This window comes from Rhinopithecus roxellana, chromosome 2 (genome assembly GCF_007565055.1).
Source record: "Rhinopithecus roxellana isolate Shanxi Qingling chromosome 2, ASM756505v1, whole genome shotgun sequence".
NCBI classification, from domain to species: Eukaryota; Metazoa; Chordata; class Mammalia; order Primates; family Cercopithecidae; genus Rhinopithecus; species Rhinopithecus roxellana.
The window spans coordinates 40,032,252-40,058,897 of NC_044550.1; the positions used below are offsets into that span (position 1 = coordinate 40,032,252).

Here is a 26,646-nt window from a genome sequence, read left to right on the forward strand (position 1 = left end):
AAATGTCTGTGAATACAGAACTGTGTAAGATAGAGAAAAAAAGTCGTTGTGAAATTTTCATAGATCCCATAGAAGAATAATAATTTCTTTTCTCATCTCCAGATTATCTGTTAGAATACTTCAGTGATGGCCATTTAATGAACAAAATGCCCTGGCAGCATCAAATAGTGTTTAACTTGGGAACATGTTTTCAGTTCACCAAGTGATCTAGTACTGTAAATCCATGCTTGGATGGCTTTAATCTCCTATAATAACCAGTACTTAATGCTATTTTAACAGAATCTGCTTCAGACAATGGTATACAAAACTAAAGAAATTATCTATAACTTTTCATAAATAAGCAGACTTGGAAAAGGAAACATTTGGAGATATTTTATTTCTATGATAAGGAAATCTCACATAAAAGTATCATTTCATTAATTCACAAAAAGTGTTAAATCAGTTAAAATTAAAGAGAAAAGTTCACACCAAATGAAAGACTCCTTTTGTCTTCTCCTCCCCTGCAATATGAGCAAAAATATATTAAATATTAATTAAACTAATAACTGTAGTAAGTAACTGATTCTATTATTTTATATCAGAGAAACATTGTATACATAGGAAAGTCTTCTGATAGCATTTGTTTAAGCCTTTTAAATTACCTAAAAGGATTTTGCATAGTTGAGCCACTAGTTTAACATGGTGTGCATAATTTTGTTCAAGTGCTTTTAATATAAACTTTTTCTTGAATTCCATTTATTTTTAAGAGAATTAACGGCAATCCTCATGATCTGTCTCATTATGGATTGATATTTCTGGAGAATCAACATTATATTCAGTCTTGTCTGAATGTTTTGTTACCTGAAGTAATTTAAACTCCCAAAGCAGCACGAGTTTTTGAAATCAGTTTTTGTCCCTGAAAATTAAGAATAAACATAATCAGATAAAGAAATGGATTATTATACCAATCATACAGTTAACACTCTACAATCTGGGGTGAATTTACAGGTTTGTAGATTAACTAAGTTAAAAATGAAGAAATACATCTCTGATGCCAACAATCTAGGATAGTAAAAGCCAGGGAGAAAACAATATTCATTCATATCAACAGTTTTTTTCTATAACAATCTCCAAATCTGTGCCTATTCTGACTCAATCTTTCCCCTTCCTCTACAAATTACAAGTTATTAAAAATTAAAAGGTTTGCAGATAAAGTACTGCTACTATTTGTTCATGTTCTCTATATCTAAATAAATGTCTTCTCAGATTATAGAACATTAATCTTGTGTCATGTTTTTCAGAAATGCTTTACATCAAATCTGTTTTACCAGTTTTATCTAATTTGATTATCTATGTCCCACCCCACCTGATCCCACCAAAAACACACACATATACTGATAAGTGCACATATTCAAATGCATCTAATTATATTATTTATAGAAAAACTCTACATTTCTAAATACATCTGTCTTTGGATTTTACATGGCAAGAAACGTAAAATTGACAAAAAGGCTAAGTTATAGAATATCTTTTTAAAGTATAGTGTTGCTATATTCAAATATATGTAGCAATACAAACTAAAAATTTGTAAAATTTAGCCAATTGTCTTGATTGTGATAATCATTTCACAATGTATAAATATATCAAAACATCACGTGTATACCCTAAACAGATATAATTTGTATTTGTCAATCATGCCTCAATAAAGCTGAAAAAAGGTAATTTTTTAAAATGTTAGGTAGAATTCCCTAGTTAAAAAAACCTAGCTAATTATCCATCTAAAATTACTACGTAATTAAAATAACTCCCAAGTACTACTCTGTTGATGTACGAAAGCAAGCTTCTAAATGAGTTCAAAAACATTTTCTACAAATATTCTCCTAATACTCTGTTTGCATAATTAATTTGCTATTAAATCGTTTCATCCTTTTAGCTGAATTGATCAATTTTAGGCCAGAAACTATCTAAATTACCATCAATTGTTTATACATTCACTTTATGGGTTTCTCTACTAGGAAATAAATTAAAGTTTCTAATTCTATCAATATATTTTAATATTATAATTCTTCCTAATATTAAGAAAATGTGATTTTTTTAAATCTTCTAAAATCCTTCAATCTGTTTCTCAATGAAATTTAAATCTCTCTGAAAATATTTTAAAGTTATAAATTTGTAGGGTCTTCCTTTCATTATCCACTACAGAAAATTCCATAGCAAGTATTTGGATTACGAAATGAGCTGCATGTACCTCTTCAGCAAAGCAGACTTCCTGTTCCTGACTTTGGCAGCATTTCTCCAACAGGCCTGAGAAATCTGCAATGACAGCCTCAAGTTGTTCCTCTGTTATTTGTGGCTTTTGCTTCACAAGGTTAATGAGAAACCTGTGATTTAAAACAAAACAAAATACAAGAGAAGTCTGTTATGCAATGCTATTTTTCTACAGCCTTGCTGGTAGAGAATTCTCAGAGCCTAAACCCTTACTCCATCAACCTATCACCAGACTGACCACACACACCTTGTCTAGTTCTTCAGTAGAAAGAGTGAGGGTGAAAACACGCCAAATGTTCCACCGGCCTGGAGTTGTGCAGGTCATGGATGGAACACTATTTCATACTGGACCATACTTATGTGTAGTGGAAGGCAATCTCCTCCCACCCCCTAGGAATATCCTTTCCTGTCCTCTCTTCTTAACTGTGTCTTATCCACACTCGAAGACCCAGATCTCCGCATCCTGCCCATCCAGTTATCACACCCTTATCTAGGCACTGGCAGCACTAATTGCCTGCGCCACTTATTTAGCAAGCCTTTCATGTTGGACTTAGACCAGAGCAATAGGGAGTAGTAGATCAGAGCAATAGGAAAAGCTTGCCAGAAGAGGCAACATTCTTATCATACCTTGAAACATACCTCAGACTGTGATAGAGGAAGAAAGAGAAGAATGGGTTTTCTGATGAAGGAAGACTACAAAACAAGTGAGGATTAAAATGCATGGGAGTTTGAAAAACATAAGCTCCATTGACTTGCATGACCATCACCATTACAAAAGAGCTCCCACAATGAACTGAAATGCACATGTCATTTCTTAACACCCAAATGGCATGATTGAATTAAATAAGAGAGTTATTATCTTCTAAGTATAAATAATGTGAAAAAAAAAGATTCAATGATGTGTTTCCTGTGCTTGGAATGGAAGTACCCAAATTTGCTGCAAAGATACACTCTAATTCCTCAGAATAGATTGCCCACTTTTCCTCAACCTCCAAATACATATCACGATAATAGTTACAACAGAGATTATTTTTACAAACAGGAAATTGTCTGCCCTCATGAATTTTTCTAGACCTGCCTCCCCAATGAGGCTGGGAAGACACTGAGACAAAACTATTTTCAAAGACATTTTGAGTGCTTTGGGAGTAATGCTCTGTTAGTGAGCCCAATAGTGTTAGGTGAGTGAGGTAGAAGTCTCAGTTGCTCTTTGGGGTTGTCATTCTTTTCCATGCTAGCAAGTAACAGTTTCTTACTCTTGCTTCATCGTTTGCAGCGCTACACCCTGAGCTTGGCACAGATCCTTATGGAAAATGAACTTGTCATCTGAGAATGCAGGAGGGACATATGTTTCATCCACCACCAAGCTGCTGAAGCATGGCCTCCTGTTGGCATATGAAGAAGTGCAGCACTGGCCAACACCAGGGTTTACTGGAGTCGTTTCATGCCTGATACATAAGTGTCCAATAATAATGTCAGCCTGGTTAGGAGAATGAGAAAAAAAAGCAAGGAGATTGGGCATTAGTCACGAAGTTGGTCCAGTTTTTCAGAAAACTGCTGCAATAATTTCAATGTCCAGCAATTTACAATTAATATTACAGGAAAATTTGCTATGTAGGATCATGTGACACTATATTGTAAATTCCAACATTTACCCATTTGTTTGGGCTAAGCCTTAGCACGTAGCAGCAGGTAGTCCATATGTGATATTGAGGATAGTCATTTAGCTATTTGTGTCAGCTATTCGAAACATGCTTCCAGTTACATACACACTTCTAAAGGACAAAAGTATCTCTGCCTTTATGTTTCCCATGTGTATTTAGTAGAACTTTCCATTTTTCTTTTGAGAATCACTATCTGAAGGTAAAAGTAGCACAAACTTACCCCTTTTATTCGTATACATATACACATGTATATACACTTGCAGCTAATATATCATCCCAACTGAAAAGAAATAGGACCAATTTTTGCGGGTTTTTAAGACTTTCCTAATGTAGAATCTTGCTACCTTGCCTACTTCAGGAGATACTTCTTAATCACCTATTAATAACTTGTATAAGAAATAATATGTTTTGTGTTCACTTTATATATCAGACTAGTGCTGTGTGAGTTACTCAGATTATCTTGTTTAAAACAGCTGTCGTGTGAGGGTGGTATAATTTTTATTCTCAAATGTCAGACGAAAAAACTCAAGCTTAATGACATAAGTAGCTTTCCCACTGTGAAAGTAGTGAAAGTAGAATGTGGCTGTAGGCTGGTGGCCTCTGGAACATACACTCCTGAACCATTACACCATCCTGCATCCCTGCAGCCTCCCAACAGGGGGAATTCAAGAAACAATTGAGGTGACGTTTAATCACAGGAAACTCTCCTTCTGCTGTTAACCTTTGGGGAAAAACTTTACTACATAAAGACTAAGTAGCAAATAACTTCCCATTATGAACAAGAGAAAAAGGGATAAAATAGACAATTTCATTTGCAATTATGACTTTATGGGAAAAATATTTTTAATTCATCCTGTAATCTTATGTATGACACTAGTGACATTAGGAAGTAAAGAATATTGGCATTACTGACTCAAAAGTCATTTTACTATTCAGAACATGATACTTATCCTGTGCTGTACCCTATACCCTGTCAAAGGGAACAAATTATTATTAATGTCACAATAATAACGTTATACTACAAAAGGTAAAAATGTAAGTATGGCTAAAATAGCATGACTAATTTTAATCAATCAAAGATAAAGTTTTTTAAAACACCAAAGTAAATATATGAACAAAAAGCAGAAATTGTGAGTTGAAGTTACAAATTATGAATTAAGTTGTGAATTATGAGCTACACTTAGTCATTCTGTCTTTCCGATATATAAAGTTGGCTCGGATGTTGTTGACTAAACTGGCTGCACTTCCACCAGCCATCCTGAAAGAACAGGAAGCCTGGCCACATGCCTGCATCCAGAGCTGAGTCTCACACCTTCCAACTGCGACTAATCAAACAAGCCTCCTAAAGCCATCTCTCCGTTGGTTTTTACCATCTTCCCTAGAGGGGAAGTATGAGGCTATTTCAAGTCAAACAGGGCAGAAATGAGATGGGACTAAACCAAGCAGACACTCACCGCTCCCTCACCACAGGCCAATAGTTTGTCCTCACTGAGTTGGCAACAAGTGGCTGCTGTGGCTGCCATTTTTCTGGTGATGGCCATCAGCTCCGATGAGGTCAGCTGAGGGGCTTTCTTTGTGTAAGCAACGAGAAATCTGAAAGAAGCATTTTTTTTTTTTTTTTTACTAAGTCCTGCTAAGTCATTCACGAGTTTTCAGCCACCTTGCTTCTTCTCACAGACTCTCTTCTCTGATGTCAGAAGACATGAGGTCAGCTCATTTATTTCATCTACATGGTATTTGAACCAACTTTTGAGATGCATTTACTCTAACAACCACTCCCTGTACTCCTACTATAGAAGCACGTCACAATGAAAAAGCGAACTCCAGGCAGAAGGCTGACTCGTATTCCAAACCTCAGAGCTTCATTGATTTTTAACTGTGATCTTTTGGTGCTTTAACTAGGACAGACCGTGACAGAAGAGTTATCTTTACTGCAAAAATTTGCACAGTATGGGGAACTTAAAGTCAATATCACAGATCAGACCTCACAGGTCATCCTTGTTGCTTCCAAAGGAGAAGAATGGGGAAGGCTACATTCTCTTCCAGAATATTGGGTAGTCAGATTACACTGAATTCCAATCTGAAATAGGAACTGAAATTAGAGTAGCTATGGAGATACTAATTTGTATTTATATTTCCCTTGTCTGTTAATAATTTTAATTCACTAAAAATATCATTTACAAAAACATACGCATTTTGTAAGTAATATTCTCCTAGTTTCTGGAAGAGGCCACAGCTTCGCTTTGCCAATGCTTGGCTCTCCTGGATGTATTTCTGTAATTCTTCTTCCTGAAAATGAAGAATTATTACATATACATTTTTCTCTTCTTGGATGCATAACTTTGTATATAAAAGTTGATCAATATTATATACTATTATCAAACCAATCAGAGATTTGTTAATATTAAAGATGGTAAAGTGTAAATTTTGATAATTAAAGAAAATGGATTTTGGGGAGATTAAGTTTAAAACTTTATGAATCACAAAATCATTTAATGGCAAAACTCAATCTTTGGATAAATGATTACAGTTCTTTCTGTACCAAATTCTTGCCTTTCTAAAGTTATCCAAAAATGAATAATGAATACTACCTTTATTTGTGGATCACAGAACTTTTGGTTAACATTTTTATTTCTACACTTGATCTTAGCCAAAAGGCCGATAAGCGATTAACATTTTTATTTCTAAAGCAAACCACTAGCTGCTGACTGCTAGTTAATAACAGTTTAATATCTAAACAACTAGTTAATAGATATAACTGGCTAACAACTAGTTAACAACTAGAGACTTTCAAACAAACAGCATTTTTAACAGATGACATCAATCCAGTTTTTCACACTCCCCTAAAATTCTAGAGAAACTTACCCCTTTATCTTGGCATTCAAGAGGGTTTTCAGTCTGGAAACACTTCTCCAATAACTCCTGGTATCCTTTAGCAACTCTTAGAATTACTGAGACAGCAAGCTGAGGATGTCTTCTTGAATATTCATGAACAAAACTGAAATATGTGGAGAAAAATATTTCAAGTTATTGGAACTAAGAGACAAAAGGAGCCCTCACTTCTCTAGTTATTCCTGTATAATATGGCATGTGGAAGTTAAATTCAAATAAATAAACCTGAAAATCAAATACGATTTGAATTATATGAATGGCAAAACTGTTAATGAAGACTGTGATCCTTCAAATTGTCCTGTAAAATGGCTTTTTGTTTTCTCTTGCATCTCGCAATTTGACTTTTCAATTATGGACTTTATATTCATTTATTCAACAGACATTTTTCCAGGGTTTACTCTCTGCTAGCATTGCTTTAAGCAGAATGGACTCAATGATGTGTAAGATAAATACCTGCCCTCTGAAAAGCACACATTATAGGGAGGCAGAACAAACAAACAAAAAATAGGCCATCTCATTTCAGTTAGTGATAAATCAATGAAAATAAAGATGAAAAAGAGGAAAAGGGTTGATACCCAAGGTGGAGAGGCCACTAACTCTGTGTGTGGTCAAGAAAAGTCTCTCTAGGCAGCTGGTATCAGAACAGAGATCAGCTGAGTGAAGGAAGCTATGCAAGTATCTGGGGGAAGATCATTCCTGGCTGAGAAAATTCTACTGCAAAGAACCTTTGCAACTGAAGAACTGCTTCTATTACATAATTAGCTTTAGATGTGCATGGATGTGTAAACTTAAAGATAATTCTTGACTTTACTAATGGTATTCCCAGATTATAGGATTAGTTCTGTCACCAATAAATTGTCACTATGTGCCTCTTAAATCTGAACTTTATTCTAGCTTACATAATTTTATTTAGCAGTGCAAACAATGTGTGAATGTTTAATTTTAATGCAACAATAGAGTAATATCTTCAGGCAATAGTAAAAAGAAAATTGGACCATTACTTTTATTACTACATTAGAATCAGACTCTTATATCTAGAAAGACCCTTGGAAATTATCAAATGTAACGTCCTAAGTGCTGCACAAATCCCTCCTCTAGTAGTGTCCATAGTTACATACTATACAATAAAAGAAAACGTATTAACTTGATTACTTGCTTCCCTTAAAGGCAAATAGAGTGAGAACGTGACCTATCATTTGTATTAAAACAAACTAATGTACTGCAAGTGCTTCTAAACATGTTTTGATTTTCTTAAAAAATATAAAACATGTATTTAATACATAGCCAATAAACTATTCCTATAAAAGGTCTTCTATCTAGCATTATCTATTGTGTTATCTTTTGGAGAACAGTTTTTCTTTAACATGCGTAGCAAGAGTACATTCTTAATCATGAACTCTTCCTATTACAAAAATATCCATATCCTATTTGAAAGTTCAATGGCAGCCTTGATATGAGTAATCTTTACAGGATGACAATGCTTCTGGTTCCAGAGAAATTGACGTGAAATAAAATCCAGCTTCTTAAGCAAAGCAGTTAATGAGTCACAATGGTGAAAGCTTCACCATTATACACCAAATCCCATTACTTATTCCCTAGTTATCTACTTAAATCTATTTTAGCTCAGAACATTCTAGCCAAATATCTTCATATATTGAACTCAAAAACCATAACCATCACTCTTCATTTCAACAACGCAAGTCTGTCAGCTACATAATCATTTTTACTTGTATGAACATACATTTACAGAGTATGTTACCTTGCCAAGAAGATATTTTTTTCCCCTGAAGAAAATTGGTTAAAATCTCTATCTCCTAAAAACCTCTTTAGATTTGGAGATAGACCTTCAGGTTTTTCATCATTTTCTGCATGAATTATACATTGACCACGTTCCAGTGTGGTCAGTTTGCAGCATTCTGTTATTTTGTTTGACAGAGTGTCTTGTTGAGAACATACATAGGACATAATTTTTTCCTGCAACAGGGAAAATAAAGTATAAGTTTTAAAGGTTTATTCTTTAATAAAGGATCTCAAAGTCAGCTTTAGAAAAAGGAAGAAAGGGAAGAGAGGGAGGGAGAAGGAAACAAGGAAAGAAGAAAAAAGGCCAGGAAAGAAGAAAAAAGGCCAGGAAAGAAGGAAAGGGAAAGGAAAATAGAGAGGGAGGGGGGAAGGAGGAAGGAAAGAAGAAGAAAGAAGACATTTTAACTTGTCTCCCATTTTAGTGCTTTCTCCCCACTTTTGCCTTTTCTCATTCCTATCCACTTACCTATTTGTTCAATTCTTCTTTCCATACTTGTAAGCTAAACCCTATTTTATTTTAATTAAAAACCTTTACAAATAAGTGGGAAATGTACTCAAATAAAATGGGATGCATGTTGCTATATATATTTCTATTAGGATTCAAATTTGCCACTAAACAACACTTGCAACTGATGTCATAACATGGAGAGCAAACTTTCTGCTCTATGAGAAATTCCGTAAGAATGATAATCATCTTTATCAGAACATACTGCAGTGACTGACTATGACCTTCAGAGGGCAGTCTATAGATAATAAAACGGCAGTACACCTAAGTGGCCAGAGAGAGGCAGAGCTTACATATACCTGTCATGGGACTGAAAATTCTGCACATTCTCAGCAAAGACAATTAGAACCCATTGTTCAGCTATCAAAATCCACCTTATGTATCATACTGAAATTAATGTTTCCACTTTAAAGGAAAAGGGTGGTTATGAGCTCCAAAAATTGAAAAAACTAACTTTTAAAAAATGACTATGAGAAACAGTAACATTGTCTGTTCAAAATGGGAACACTGAGCTCAAAGAAAATCAAAATATTTCTTGTTGGTTTTCCTAGTATGCAGGTAGATACTTCTAGAAGGAAAACAAGTAAAGTAGTACAGTCGCTGTCAGGCTGACTCCTCCCACTTCTTCCCCAACTCCTCAGGGACTGTCACTCTCAGGTCTCCCCTGCAGCCTCGGCTTCTTGCTGACTTCAAGCATCTCAGCTGAATTTCCATTGGAGTAGGCTGAAATGAGCATTTTATCTTCACTTTCAGCCTTCTGGAAACCATAGTCCAGTGATGGTTATCAAGCCATTTGAGTACCTAAGAGCAGTAATTTTTAAGCTCCTTGGATTTTAATCTCTTTGGTGTGTCCTGGGGCCCATAGAGAGAGAGTAATCTGGGGGTCCACAAGCCTCTCTTATAATATCCAGAAAGTCTAGGATTAGCCAAAATAGGCCAATGCCACACTGCTTAAGTCACCACTGACTAGAGCACACTCAGGAAACTGTTACTGGGTTTTTTAAACGTTGTTTTCTAATTCGCTGAGACCCCTTTATTCACACTTTTTTTTTGGCATTGCTAGCTTTTTACCTTGTAGAACAGTTTCTTGTGCTATTTTTATTGTATTTGTTCATTTAACAAACTATTATAGAATGCCTTCCATGTGCCAGGCATTGTGCTATGGAGATAACAGTAAACCAAGGCAGTCCCTAACTCCAAGGAGGTCACTGTCTTATCTCTCCTATCAGACTGTGAATTCCTCGAGGTCAGCCTGTGCATTTATAGCAAGTGTCTGTCACAGTGGCAATCAGATAGAAAGTATTTAACATATATTTATTCATCAAATGAAAGAATAAATGAATGAAAAAACAAATACATTAAAACTTAGTTTCCTCCTGTCCTCTAAGATACTATGTAGAAGCCTTCTGAGAAGTTCTCATAGTTTTTTTAGAAGTAAGAAATAGATGGGCCTTGGTTTCACAAAAGGGGGTATAGCTAAAGTGAAAACCAGGATCAACAAAAGATGGTTTAAGTTTTACTACCAACAAGTCTGCAAATGTACGGAGTCACCTAGTTTCCATACCCTGTAACCAATTCAAGTCAGACAACCTTCTCCCTTTCAGAATGAGACAAAAAGAAAGAAAAGGGAGTGAAAATTATCTTTTTTAAGAATTAAGACTCTTCACCCCATCCTGCAGACAATCCAGCACGTCTCCTCTGCAGCAGTGCTCATGTACATGGGCCACATCCAGGACTAGTTTCTGGATTTCAGTAAAATTAACTTTGGTAAACTTCTGACTCAGTTTAGTAACAGTTCTAGGAAAAAAAAAAAAAGAAATTAGAAATTAATTTCTGTGTTATCTGTCAAAATAAAATAGAATTTATAGGGCATTACTACAATAGAAGATTCAAAGAGAAACAAGTGAAATTCCCTTGTTTTTTAAAAAGAAAAGGAAACATGTTTTAAGGCTTGATTCCAGCTGTGTCTTTCAAGGTGGTAGCTCTGTAAACTGTGACCTGGCCTCACAAATGGTTTAGAAGTAATTTATCTCTTCCTAAAACATGTCTTAAAAATTAAGGTAAATTCTTTTTGCCATTCTACTCTGATGCTGAGCATTTGTATTGAGTGGACAGAAAACTTTAAAAGAATAAACAATTAAGAAACAGGAAAACTCCATGGAAATGAGAACCATTTTTTACTGGGGTAAAAAATACTTCTGAGAATCCAGGAAAGGAGGCGTATGTGCAAATCAATGAAATGGGACAAGAAAGTGGAGCAGATTAAACATTTCAGGCATACCATTGTGCCAAGAGAGTAATGTGGCCAAAAAAGAAGTAAGACATAAAAATTCTGGTTTCCTCTGCATATTTCATTAAATTTTAAGAGTTGTCTTTGTAAAACCACTGCTCCTAGAGGAGATAGTGCTATTCCTGCTTCTGATAAAGATGGATCTTCTCTATAAATTTAGACCACTTGCCTTTCACTTATGGATAGCAAATGATAAGGTTATTATAATACTATCTCAGTTTCTATTTTATTACTAAGATAAATTTAAATGAAGTAAGTAGTAAATTAATCTTTCAATTTCTAATTGAGTTGGAGGGTAGTTAAGGCATAAATCTGACTTCTTACAGGAAGAAATTTCAGTCTTTAGAACTAATTCCATTAATAAAAACTTCATTATAGATTTCCATTGTCTACAATATGTTTTAAAGTGTTATTTAACCAAACAGCAATCAACTAAACTCTGAATATATATACGTACTACTATTCGATTAGCAGCTCAGATATTTTCATATACTAGAAATGTTTCATCATAAGAGAGTTGATGAGTACTTTAAATTAGTTATATAATTTAAAATGTTCTTTTCTCCTGACACTAGATTCTAATATTATTGCCTCAAGGGAATATTTTTATGGGAAGCAATAAATGCTATAAAGAGCCTTATAGAAGGTTAAGAAACACAATTAATGTAAAGAATTTCTTGTTAAGGCAAAAGTTTTAAATGATACTCAGTGAAGGCTGACTTATTTTGTAGAAAAGCTAGAAAAATATGATCTAGTGATGAAGTATAATTTGACTGCAGACCAGAACTTAAAGTGTCTTAAAGAACAGGTAAATAACATAAACTTTAAAAGTCTTTTCCATGTATTATCTCAGCTAGGCTTTAGTAAGTGTTAAACTGACTTATCCATTGGCTTCCTTCTGATCCTACGAGTTCATGGTTCTAATCCCATTAGCCCTCATCAAAGGGGTCTCAAAGGGGTCTTCATTCTCTAAAACAGCAACAACTAGAAAAACGAACCCAAATTGCAAAAGGGTAGTTCTATAGCTCTCACCCTCTTCCCTAGATAGAGCTTGAACTTACATGGCGTGGAAAGTTCGGGTCCCAAAATTTTTCATTACTGCACATGCATGTTGATTTAACAAGCTGCTTTCTCTTAATTCTTTTGTAATTGATGCTGCCTAGATGTAGAAGAAACAAGATGTCATGAAAGCATATACTAATATTTTCTTTACGAGCTCTAATATTTAGAAAAACAACAAGTGTAGGTAAAATGAAATTCCATAAAATATGTATTTTACTAAAAATTATAAATGCCATACATTATTGCAGAATATTATTGACTCATTTATTCTTTTAGGTTGCTTTATATGCATCTGTGCCAGACAAATTTACTCAAAATACCTTGCAACAAAAACATAACCTTTGTACTGGGGATCATCAATGAAAGACTGTACTTTTAAACAGCTTAAAGACAAATTGAAGCCTGCTAATTTCTTAAATGCCTTCTCAGTTACAAAAAAATACAATTGTATCACAGCTTGACACTAAGAGTAGTCACAATTCTTAAGAAATTTTTGTTGTAGGACTGTTGGTGGCAAGTAGTTGATGGTGGATATTATTCTACCTCTCTAAACCTAAAAAAAAATTTTCTTCTCTAAACCTCTTTCCTAGTTTGTTAAAGGACAAAAATACACCTCAAATGTGTTCTAAGAATTAAAAAAACAGTGAGTATAAAGCATTTATCATAGTTGTCCTTTATTTTTTCTCTCTCCTCTGCTTCTCCTTTTCTGTTTTCTTTCACTTATTCGTTCCCATTTATAGCACCCTCTCTTTCTCTTTCTCTCTTTCTGTCTTTCCTCCTTTATCCCATCAAACTCACTTCCCTAATAATAAAATTATTGTTGACTTAATGAATAGATAATAAAAACCAGCAAATCCAGTTTTGTTCACACGAAGAGTATCAGCTTGCTGAACTATTTCTCTGTTCCAAAAATGAAACTCTTCACATTAAGCACATTTTCATTTTTAACTTTGTTTTTTCAAATGAGACATAGTCAGACTACAGTACTGGTTCAGATATCCACACAAATATGATACCTTTGTTTGGAAGCATTCAACTGCATTTTCAGCTTTGCAGCAAGATGGAATTATTTTGTCATAGCGAGCAGCCAAAAGAAGAATTGTAGGTGCATACAGGAAGGGATGCCTTCTTGCTATCTCATAAATGAATCTGTGAAATAGAATAGAGCTGGAAGATTTATAAACACCTAAAAATAAGACTACTGCCGCTTGGAACTGGTCTCTAGGATTTACTTAAAGATTCAAATAACAACAACAAAAGCATTTGACTTTGTCTTTACTGTGTTTCTAAGGGGAAAATCGTTATATTTTTTCCACATGTTGTCAAAAGTTTCCTCACTAAAGATGCTGGGGGGAGAAATATCTGACAGATGGTACCAGATTCTATTATGAGGAGAAAAGAGGCAGACACGCTAACTATGATTCTTATTAAAAGGTCCTTTTCAATAAGCCTACTCAGATATGTTTTAGGGATCAGCAAAGCCAGACTTCTGCTAAGTGCAACAGAAGGATGCACATTGTATCCCTTGTCAGTGCAGAATGGGGTTATGCACCTGGATAGTCACCATAGCACAGATGTTCTAAGGGCAGTCTCTCTATTTATCTGGTTTAGGAAGTAACATGGAAGGCAGAAGTGCTGAAGAGTTACATACAGGCTTCTCCAACAGAGAACATGGGCTCAAATGTACTAGCTGTGTGCCCTTAGCCAGTTGTTTTAGCCTTCCTACCTTCAATTTCCTATCAACAAAATGGGGGAAAGAAGAAGAATGAAGAGGAAGAGGAGAAGGAGGCTTCAAAGGTTGTTTGTGAGTGTTAATCCAATCCTCTGTGCAAGCAGACATGTTTCCACAACATCCTAAGTGTTCAGTAAACTTTGCCATGTCTATGTATCTTGACCATGCTTGGATTTCTAACTTTCATTTCTAGGCAATTAGGTGAATACAAAACACCAATATATGGCTCTGGAAAGCATCAATTTTGTGCAATACTAATATATTCTTGAAGAAGGTAAAATTGAAAGTAAAAGGGATAAAAAGAAAAAAGAAGAAGAAAACAAGGTGTGTATCTCTCAAGGGACTAATGGAACCTCTGGTAGGTCTGTCCTGTGGTCTGTACTACATGTAGCATGCTATGGAAACAAAGTTACACTAAATGTTGCTCTCCTAATTACCTTGCCTGGGACCTCAGCAGACACAACACCAAACAAAGGTTATACCTCTTACTGGGAGTACATGAGTACATTGCAAAAATACCAAATTAAGCTTGCCATTGCTGTGTTTCTGAGGTTTGCATCTACCTTTAAACCAGATCCTTACTTGTTCATGAATGTCTCCCTGTCTTCTTCATATGCTTCACAACTCGTGACAGGTTCTGGAACTTGGAAAAGTGGGATGGATGCTGGAGTGGGCTTTTTGTGTGCAAGAAAACAGTTATGTCTTCCCTCTTCACTTTGGCTACAGCAGTCTGAAAGTCCGTACTTTTCCAAAATGTCTTTCTCATGGCAAAGTTCTTCCAGAAAGGCAGGTAGCTACAAGAAATATTTTATGTTTAGTGAAAGACACTAACTTTGCTTTAAAAATCTATAAGACACATGAAACATTTTCTAATGTCTAAAATCAGAACTATAGATTCTGAAAAATTTTCCATACAAATTCTAATGTATTTTGTTTTAGCCTGATGAAATAGATTTCTTTGCTGCCTTATGGAAAATGAAACTTTAATCTCCAAACAATAAAAGGAAAAAAGCCATGCAATATTTTGTTTCTCTTTCTCAATTTTGAATTATTTTGTTTTTCCTTTGTGTGTTTTCAAAAATTTGGACTAAGATATATAAGCTTTTATAAATATATAAACCATGTTTCATAGACACAGGAAGGGAAACAACACACACTGGGGCCTGTCAGGGGGTGGGGTGCAGGGAGGAAAAATAGGTAATGCATGCTGGGCGTAATACTCAGGTGGTGGGTTGGTAGGTGCAGCAAACCACCATGACACATGTTTACCTATGTAACGATCCTGCACATGTACAACAGAACTTTAAATTTAAATATAAATAAAAAGAAACTGAGCAAAATAATATTTTCATTATTCTCATTAAAGATGTAACTTTTGGAATTGCAAATACATATGTATATGTTATGGTATATACATATATATTCATATATACATATCACATTTCAAACATCAATGCTCATTTTACATGCCATCCTTACAAGGCAATAAAAAACTGCATATTATTTTTAATTAGAAATAAAAATGATTTTGAAATGAAATAATGGTTGGATTTTAAACTGGAAAAATGATTTTTTAAAAACTTTTTTTAAAAAGGTTTTTTAAAACTTTTCTTGGTCGTAATTACAGATTTAGCTAAAATGTGTTAAAATGTATGTGCTGCCTTGTCTGTGACTTACTCTTACCAAACTCAGATGACAGCACCAATATTCCACAGAAAACCTCGATGAATACATGTGTTTCATGCATCTGAGGAAACTTTTATGTAGCTTTTATAGCTGCTACAGTAATATTTAGAGAATCCTGGAATGCTTACATAAGATTTCTAATTCCCAATCCTCATTTAAAAGGTAGACCTTTAAATTTACAAGAATAAATCAGCAATCTGTAACATTACCTCGAACCTCTAATTGGATGTAAAGTTGCAATAGATAATGTATTTTGTGTTTCTTATGCACATTTTGAAAAGATTATCAGAACAAGACAAAAATAGAGATGCAAAACAGAAATCTTTGTCAAATCATAAATTTCAAAATTGGAAAGTACTTAAACCATATATTTAAAAGGGCATCTCTTCTATGATATTCCAGGTACATTGTCTTTCGGCCACCTAATTAATCCCACCGTAATAAAGTATTCTCTGGGCATGTTGGTTTATAATTGGAGAGTTCTAATCACTATAAAGTTTGTTTCTATGTTAAGATAAAATAAATAATATTAAATATTATTTGTTGAGTTTCTACATTGAAATATCCTTATACTAAGAAAAGTATTTCGTGTTTATCTAAAATTCAAATTGAACTGGGTATTATGTTTTGTTGTTGCTTGCTAATCCTGGCAACCCTAACGATGTGCTATGCATCTTACATTCACTATACTTACAGCGTAATGAAGCTACTAAGACTGTCAATTTCAAGCCAGATGGTCTAGTTCAAATCCTGGCTCTGCCATTTGGTGGTTCCCTTACGAAAGTCACTTAAATTCTCTGCACCTCAACTTCCTCAACTGGAAGATTAGCATCTATCTTCAAGCATTATTTTAAATGTTTAATAAATGAATATAGGTAAGCAAAGCTGATATCCTGCCCAGAAGCCCCAGCCAGCATCTCTTGACTCACTGGACAACCATTCTGATTCATCAGTGCTATCTATCCCCTATGTCGTAAAATATTTTTATTATCAACGTACACATTATGCTTCCTAGAATAATGCCAGTCACATTGTGTGTATAATAAAAGTTAGCTACTATTATTGTTATATCAATTTCCATGCTAACTCTGAAATGGGAGCTATTATTATCCCTTATTTTATAGATAAGAAAACCAAAGCTCAAAAAAGTTAATACGCCTATAGTCATCAAGATAATCTTATTTCAGAACCTTAGCTCTTAGTCATCATATTTATATGGTCTCTTTACAATAGCTACCTATTGTTCTCTTCCGCTCTCCTTAGCAATTCAGAAGTAACCTAATCCCTCTTTCATACAATAGCTCTTCAAATATTTAAATGCATTTTTCATTGTTATTTTTGTATCTTCTCTTCAGCATGCTAAATTTTAGTCAAATATCACAATGCTTTTTTGAAATTATTCACTCACCTGGTTTTCTAAACACCCTGCAGACTGTTCATCTCCAGTGGGTTTCTCAATTGCAGTCAATACATCTTTCACCATTTTGCTTACTTCCTTGTAAGTGGCTTCTTGAACAAACTGAGCAAAAAATATGGTAGCCCTGAAACAAAAATACATGTGAATCCTTAAAGAATAGACCTGTAGCAAGCTTATTTTTCTCAAGTATAGTTTTTTGTTTGGTTGGTTTGTTTTCTTTTCTATTTATGTTGTAATCTGTTTAGACATTTGACTTGTAAAATTAGCTTCTAGTCATCTGAGAAGAAACTTCAGTCTTTTTTGTGTTTTCTTTTCCCATAAATATACATATAGATGTTAAAGGCTAAAATAATTATGTGGATTTCCCATAGGAGTGGTTCCTCCTTCTGTAACTATCCATCTACTGCAATGCACCCATAATTGAGGGTATCTATATTCCTTACGGTTACTTTTAAATTTAAGCAAAAAAAAAAAAAAAAAAAAAGGTAATTAGACAGACCTCTAACAGTGTCTACTCCCAGTATGAGCAAGGTCTAAAACCCAAGACTACAGTGCTCATGGATTGACTCAAAGCAGTCCTTATGCAGGTTTGGATGTGCAAGGAGTAACAGCAACACACTACTTTAAATTCTTTGTTAGAAATTTTAAAAATGTGGGATGGAAAGACATCCAAGAGACTAACATACTCTCCACAAATAATAGAAAATAGAATATTTTATCACCTATGGTTTGCTGGTAAGATTTAAATAGTATACAGTAAAGAAAACATTATAATATCACCCTGTTGATGCTGATGAGAAAAATTCCTGAATTAGTATATGGCTGTCACTGATCAGACACTAATCTTCAGTTTCTGAAATCTGATTTGGTTTGCCTCATGGGATTTCAAGGAATCAAGAAGTTAATGTCTAAGACATTACTCAACAGTTTAACATCTTCAACATCAAGTTGATATTCAGTATGAGTAACTTTTCTTGAAATTGTCCAAATTGCTTTTGTGCTTTGAAGAACTCACAGGGCTACCCAATTTTATTTAAGTATTTACTTATCCTTGCTTTACACATTTAAAGTAGATTTATATAAGCAAAACTTACAGGTCAGCTAAATTTATCTCTGCAGTACATTGGTAAGAATCCAATATGGAAGCTGGAAAGCAAAATAAACTTTATGAAACATATTTTCAACTGCAACCAGGAAAGTAATCATTGGTACATATGAATGTTTGTATTTCAGTTAGAACTGCACAGTTTCAGAACTAAAAGAACATTAGGGATAACCTAAGCATCTTAATTTTATACTTGAGAAAACTGGAAAACTAAGGAATGAAGTTAACAGGCATAATTTATAGTAGACCTATCACTAAAACCCAGATTTTGTCTTCCAGTTGTTTGGTTTTTCCCTGTACTGTAGTGCTGTAATTGTCCTGAAAGTTAAATGATTAAAAATATATTTCAGGCATTCTTTTGAACATAGTTATACTACAGTTTGCCATTCACATCCCAGTCACAGTGTTTCTTCTTCAGACCATCAAATAATGACCTATTTTCTGTATTAAAAATAAAGATTTACTTATTTTACTAGTCTGAGGGAGTTTTCTATGTGAAGGAGCACAATTCTGGCTTCTTCACATATAAAATTTTATTTACATTTACATATAGGTACATATATGTATATATATAATTTTTCAAAGTTAATATGCATACCAATTAAATAAATGTGTAAAAATTAATTCAACATGAAACATACAAACCATTCATTTGTCACATTAAACACTGCTATAATTTTGTAAACCTCTTGTAAAGTTCCAAGTTTATCTTTCATTTAAATATATCCACCAGTTAAATTTTTTTCTCCATGTGGAATAATGAACATGATAAATAAATCAAGACAAATGAATAAATGCAAATTTTATAATTTTAAAAATTTTGATATAGAGAAAAGACGAGAAAAACACAAAATATCTCACCTATTCCATATTCATTTCTATGCAGTGTTCTGGATTCAGTAAAATTTAGTAGGACAATTAAAAAAATTGATCCCACCCACTTCATGGTTGCTACTTATTTTGTTATTGGCAGTGGTAGAAGCAGAATATGGAAAATTGTGCTGAAATTCTTTTATAGTATTTTCAGGCAATGCCTGTTAACTAGTAACCTTTTGTTGGTATATCTGTTACTTTATGGTATTTCCTTAGGTTGAAAATGGGACATTTGCCAATAATTAACAGCATAGCACTTATTTGTATTTTATGTTCAAGGACACAGACCTCTTTGGGGCAGAAAAAAAAGACTTGCAAACTTATTTTATTTTGCAAATATAACAAATATTCTCCTCAAAGTACAGAATATTCAAAGAGATGACTTGTCCCTAAGTTGCAGATTAATTAATTCCTCTCAAATTAAGAAGTTAATGAAGCCATAAAGAAAAGACATCAGATTTGGTATGCAATTCATCTAATACATTAATTCTTTAAAACTATCAAATGCCTATTACATGCCAGGCACACAAGACATGGTCTGACCAATTCAGACTCTTCATTTTGCAAATATAACTAATATTCTCAAGCTACAGAAAATTCAAAGAGATGACTTGTCCCTACATTGCAGGATAATAAATTCATTTCAAATTATCATTGCTTGATAATTTTGCTGTCATTGTTTAGCTCAAAAACACTTTTCACTTAATATGTATGTCAATAAGGTACATTTTAAAGTATTTAGTATGTGATATATGGCTTAACATAGAAAACTTAGAGCACAAGCCCTAATAAACCAATAATTTTATTTGCACGTGTCTTTATGAAGTGGATCAGCTGCACCATTCACTTAGCAACTCAAGATGATGATGTTAATACTAAATGATGGATGCTAAGAGTGGTTCACCTCCTATCATCCCTGTCTATGAGGGTTCCCAATCTTGGCTACACATTAGAATCACTGGGGGAACTTTTTGAATTCCCAGTGCTTAGTCTGTAACCCAGACCAGTTAAATCAGAATCTGTGGGACCCAGGCACCAGTATTTTCTAAAGCTTCACAGGTGTTTCATTATTCTAAAGGTAAGATTATAAAACCAAATGACCCACACCAGGAAATAAATTAATATGGTACATTCATAAAGTAAGATGATATACAGCCATCAAAATAAATTTGTGGAAGAATATTTAATGAAATGGAAATGTGCTCATAATATATTGCTAACTGAAAAACAGGACAAAACAATATATAGAGAGTGGTCTCATTTGTGTATCTTTTTACCTCCTCTTTACTCCTCCCACCCTCTAAAAAAAGTGTTGAATAAAAGAAATAATGGACAGCAAAGTTTTAACATTGGGTTTCTCTAGATGGTAAGGTAAGTGAATTTAATTCTATCTCTCTCTCAAAACTTCTTCAGTGAAAGAGCAGTATGCAATTTTAAACATAAAATTTTTAAATAAGCTAAGTACAGTACTCAAAAAATAGATCATACTGCAAGCTACTAGGGCACACATTTAAACAAAAAGGGTTTACCATCAGTAGCACTTCCAGCAAATACAAACATTTATCATAGTATAAACAAGGTGTTCAATGCTAATTGAGTAAAATTCCCTTTCATTTCTTAGGTTTTTCTCATTTTCTGCTATGTGTGGCTCTCCTAGGTTTTGTCTCCTAAGGAACCAAAACAGGCCTTGCTCACGTACTCTCCAGGAAGAGGTAGCACCATCCTTGTCTATCCGTTTGGATTCCAGGGTAGTATTTACAAAGTGCAGTTCATCTACTCCTCCTCAAGGGGGACTTTACTCAAATATATGAAAGCCAAAGTATTTGTTAGGAAGGAATACCTGAAAAGCAGTAGTCACAAAGTATTAGTTATGAAGAACTGAAATGGAGTTTTATGAAGCAAACTACATAAGCTTGCCCAAGCATGGGCAAAATATCCCAAAGCCTTTCACGGTGCCTGGTTCATAGTCAGGACTCAGCAACATTTGCTGAATGAATAATAAATGTATTTGTTCCAATCATGGGTTTAACGTAGAGAAAGGGGTTACATTTGGCAAATTCCACATTCTATAACATCTGAAATCTTTATAACTTTACAAAACATATTTCAGGTTTTCTGATATTTATAGATATAGATATATAATCTTCAAGGCCAAGTAATCCAATCTGATCATCTCATCAAAAGATTAGAGGGGACAAATGCAAAAATGCCTGGCAAACGGTAGGCCTTTACTAAATTATGACTATTTCAATATTACAAATATATATATATATAAATAGACACATAACTACAAATAATATGCACACATCAAGCCAATGTGTGTTGTGTCAGCCACCAGTTCATCAAGATGTTGATGAGACTACACCAGGAGTAATAACTTTTCTATCAGTCCAGGTCCTATTTGGACTTTTCCTCTGATATTATGCTGCATTTGTGTCGTCCTCCAATCTCCTTCCATATTCTGCCTTACCGAGCAGATGTCTGCCATTCCATGCCATATGATCAGAGAGGCAGTATAGCACAGTATTAATCATGTAAAGTTGGGAAACAGTTTGAATTTTTGCCCTGTCACTTAGTTACATGACTTTGGGCGAGTTAATTAATTTCTCTGGGCTTTATCTTTATCGTCTATAAAATGAGGATGTGATAGTACCTCCTTCGTGGTTAAATGAGAATTAAATACATCAATAAATATAATTGCCTCAGAACTGGGTCTTGCACAAAGTAGCACTCGATAGATGGGGTTTTATTTATTCAGTCCAACAAAATGTTAAGTCTGCATTCCAGGCACTGTTTTTGTATGGAAATAATCAGCAACAAGAGACAGGCACCATCTTGCTCTTGTTGAGCTTACTGCCTAATTGGAGAAACAGACAATTATATCAGTAACCACAACATGGTGTGATGGATGCTGTGATAAGTAGAATGAAAAGAGGAACTCCGGGCATCTTTAGAGGGGTCAGGTCAGGCTTTCTAGAGGAAGTAACATCTTAGTGGAGATCTGAAAGAAAATTAGAGGTGAGTCAAATAAAGAGGGAGGATATAGTGTTCCAGAAAAATGTGAAAGGCAGTGGAAAAGCCAACTGGTAAGGGAGAACAATGCACACTTAAGGAATGAGAGAAAATGCAGTTTCAAAGAGGCACAAAGTTTAATAGTAGAACATGCTAGATATTGGGAATTCCTGGCAAAGTTGGCAAGGGCCACTTCTCAAAGACTTTTTAAATGGACTTTATACCTCCTTCTGGGGCTATGATGGACAACAAAAGGGAGCTAATAAAAATCATATTTGTATTTTGAAACTGTCTCTTTTGTTTCAAAAGGGGATAAGACTATGATAAGGAGACCAGTTAGGAAGTTTTCGCAATAATACTGTCAAATAAGTAGGCTGGATAATGCTGAGCGGTATGAATGAGATAAAGTCAAAGACTTAGTAACTAAGTACATGTTCAGTTTGGGATATATTGAATTTAAGATAAAGCGACCAGTTTACCCAAACAGTGCTGGCTCTATGCCTATTGACTTAGTGTAATTATTAACCAGGCTCCCTTTTCACTCTCATCTCCCCATAGGTGGGATGAGCACTGGGCTAAATATAACTAAATTTTAAGGAACAAGAGGACCCTATGTGCTACAGGACACATTTTAGGAAACATTCTAGGCAAAACTCCCGGGTTTGCATTTTGAAACGTCTTTAAGCCCTCCAAGTGGAGAGGTTGATGTGCATTTGAATGCTACTTTTTATCTTGTGGAAAAAGATTGAGGCTAGAGATAGACATTTCGGAATCATAAGTTCGTAGACAGTTATTGTAGCCCTGTGAGTGGTTGAGAAAAATAGATAGTAGTGAAAAGAGAAACCATGAAGAACAACAAATTTTCCAAGACAAGCAATAAAGAGGAGCTTTGTACCAGAGTTTGTATACTAACGGCAAACAATCCTCAATCTGTATGTGTTATTGCTGAGAGTCCTAAGTACAGAGTTCACGGCAATGCTTTTGCATTGATGTAATTCTGATTCCGCTTACTTTTTCATAAGTCTGTGAAACCACTCAGAAGCAACATGGAACAGTAAACTGAACTTTGGTATTAGAAAGATGCAAAACTAATTCAAATCTAATTGTCTTATGGTCAATTATTAGCTGTATGACATTAGGCAAATAATTTAACCCGATTTTTAATTTTTCTCATATATCATGAAAACGATCTATCCCCTGAAGTTTATTTTGAAAATAAATGGAATAATATCTTCTAACTGCCTGGTACCTACAGATATTAAAAAATGAAAGTAATTATTATCATTGTTAGCATGATGTTAGTGTTAAATATTAGATATATTCTTCAGAGCAGTTGAGCTATACATGTGGGTTGTGAGAAAATTCCTTCTCTTTCCTTACTGCTTCTGAGATCATTTTCATTTTTTGTTTGTTGGATTGGGTGGTTGGTTGGCTGAAAATGTTTTCAAATCTCCACTCTCCTTCTCCATCAATGCTTGAAAAAAAGTACCCAACCCTTAAGGTCTATTCAAATAATTATCCATGAATGTATTTCTGATTAGTCCCTACCTAGCTAGAGAAGGGCCCTCTCACCTTTGACAACTTATTAAATGTTTCAGATTACTCTTTCATGAAACCTCTTGTTGATGGTATATCATAGTCATTTGTAAGCTATGTAATTATTCCTGGCCCATTAACTTCTTAAATTCAAAAACTCATCTTTGTGATTCCTGTGGTCCTAAACAAAACATTTGTCACAAGCATAAGTAAATGGAAATAAAAGCTTTATAAATAGAAATTGAATGGTACCACCCCTACCCCCAGATTGTTGTACTCGGGATGACATGACACATCTCTCATGCTCATCTCACCACAGAAAATTATTGAAATGTCTATATTTATATTTTCTCAGATATTCAAGACCCAGAGGCACCAAAACAGATCTGAAAAGAGCACAGTACCTAAGGTCTTGGGAGAAAGTCAGTGAACCCTGTTGCAAGTGGCAGAGCTTAAAATAAGCCCCATAGAACAGATATAACCCAAATGTCATGAGATGGACATCCTCAAAGTCCTCCAGCCCATAGTCTGTCCCTTAATACTTAAGAAAGGAGAGGGAGAGAGAGAAAGCACATTTAGCCCAATGCTCTTCCTACCTGTGGGGAGAAAACAGAATTACTATCACCACCCCACCCCCATATTTCCAAGAATTCGGTGATAGGGGAGTAAGGACTGCATTTATCCTTGGCATCACTGGTTCTTATTTCCTAGTGCTGTTAAATTCTGTTTACCAAATACTCTTTGTCTTTTCTCCTTTACATGTTGTTTCCTCCCTGCCTTAAACCCCAGGTCAGATAGCCCCCAATCACTTTTTCAAAAAACCCCCACCACAAGTTTGTATCAAGGAGCTAGACATAAAACATAAAGGATCTTTTCCACTCGTGTCAACACCACCTGACTCTCTTCTTGTAGAGCCCTGACCGACCTCCTTCTTGCTTGCTCTCTCGCCCTCTTCTTTCTTAATATCTTCCCATCCAGCCCCAGTTTCTATATTCCCCTCTTATTACTGTTTTTAGGCAGAACAAACTATCCCTCCCTTTGTTTAATTTGTGCCTGTCTATCTGAATCATGCTCTAGAGTATGAGACTTCACCTTTCCCATTTGCTGCCCCCCAAAAGTTATTTTACTTATAAATAAAAAAGTATTTGCTTAAAAAAGAAGACTATTTCCCTTTATCAAAGGGATTTTATCCCTGGTTTGTAAAGGGAAAAAAACACATTTTTTTCTTGCTCCCACACAGGAACAAACTCAAAGGAGTCAGTCAGATTAGGCAATCGTTCTTGCCTCCTAAACTTAAAAGGGTAGAAGTGCCTCAAGTTCAGCAAGGTGAATTAAGACATCAATACGGGTCTTGCAGAGATAGAGCAAAGTAAGTCAAGGGCCAAATGAAAAATCTATGTTCCATTAACAGCATTTCTTCCTCTGTGTGTTGGTTGCCTATGCTAGGCTAGGCATAGCTCCTTAAAACAGCCTAACTGCTCCACATGCTCAAATAGACTGTCAACTACTTGAGAGAAACATACTTTTAAAGCATCTCCTAGAACAATAATTTGGACAGAAAATAACACTTCTAAATCTTCATTTTGTAATGACTTTTTCATATGGACTCCTTCTCTTCCCAGCTTCTATAGCAATGACAGGGTATGAGAAACAAAGGGGGTCCATGGTCATCTGCCATCATCAGCATCATTGCTGAATATGAATACTCCCTTTTCTTAATGTCTTAGTCCATTAGATCATTTGTGATGCCATAACAAAACACTTGAAACTGGGTAAGTTGAAAACAACAGAAATGTATTTCTCACAGTTCCGGAGACCAGGAAGTCTAAGATTCAGGCACCAATAGGTTCTGTGCCTGGTGAGGACTGTTTCTCATCTAGGTGTCCCCACAAGGCATAGAAGGAAGAGAATGCCAAAAGGGCACTAGGGCACCCTTCAGCTTCTTTCATAAAAGCATTAATCCAACCATGAGGGTGGATTAATCACGTCCCAAAAGGCCCCACCTCTTACTACTATCACAGTGGATATTATGTTCCGACTTGTGAATTCTGGAGTGACACATACATTCAAACTATAGCATTTCACAAGGTTGACTGATGGCTCATTGTTATAGAAGTTTCAGAAAAAATCCCTTACTTGGTCAAGAGATTTCACTGTCTGCTATGGACTAGATGTTTTTGTCTCTCACTTCCCCTTACCAAATTCATATATTGAAGTCCTAACCCCCAATGTGATGATACTTGGAGATGGAGTCATTAGGAGGTAATTAGGTTCGATGAGCTCATGAGAGCAGGAGCCTCATGATGAGATTGCTACCCCTATAATGTCAAAGAGCTTGCTTGCTTTCTCTGCTATATGAGGACATAGCAAGAAGGCAGTCAACTATAGGCCTGGAATAGAGTCCTCACCAGAAATTAAACTTTGCCAGAATCTTGATGATAAACTTTCCAGCCTCCAGAACTATGAGAAAATAAATGATTAAGAAGACAAGCGGGGGCGGAGCAAGATGGCCAAATAGGAACAGCTCCAGTCTCCAGCTCCCAGCATGAGCGACACAGAAGACAGGTGATTTCTGCATTTTCAACTGAGGTACTGGGTTTATCTCACTAGGGAGTGCCGGACAATCGGTGCTGGTCAGCTGTTGCAGCCCAACTAGCAAGAGCTGAAGCAGGGTAAGGCATCGCCTCACCTGGGAAGCGCAAGGGGGAAGGAAATCCCTTTTCCTAGCCAGGGGAACTGAGACACACAACACCTGGAAAATCGGGTAACTCCACCCCAATACTGTGCTTTAAGCAAATGGGCACACCAGGAGATTATATCCCACACCT

At 35.1% G+C, this 26,646-nt stretch overlaps 1 protein-coding gene across 1 annotated transcript; it reads right to left on the reverse strand.

Moving 5' to 3' along the window:
* Window positions 1–357: 357 nt before the first annotated feature.
* AFP (alpha fetoprotein) lies at window positions 358–19,387 on the reverse strand. Its single transcript, XM_030915805.1, has 15 exons — window positions 19,259–19,387; window positions 18,387–18,438; window positions 17,284–17,416; window positions 14,772–14,983; window positions 13,474–13,606; window positions 12,457–12,554; window positions 10,773–10,902; window positions 8,560–8,774; window positions 6,774–6,906; window positions 6,100–6,197; window positions 5,363–5,501; window positions 3,501–3,724; window positions 2,228–2,360; window positions 841–895; window positions 358–500 (listed from the first exon to the last, which is right to left on the reverse strand). The coding sequence occupies exons 1-14, from the start codon at window positions 19,341–19,343 to the stop codon at window positions 851–853; spliced, it is 1,830 nt and encodes a 609-aa protein (XP_030771665.1). The 5' UTR covers window positions 19,344–19,387; the 3' UTR covers window positions 358–500; window positions 841–850.
* Window positions 19,388–26,646: the final 7,259 nt, after the last annotated feature.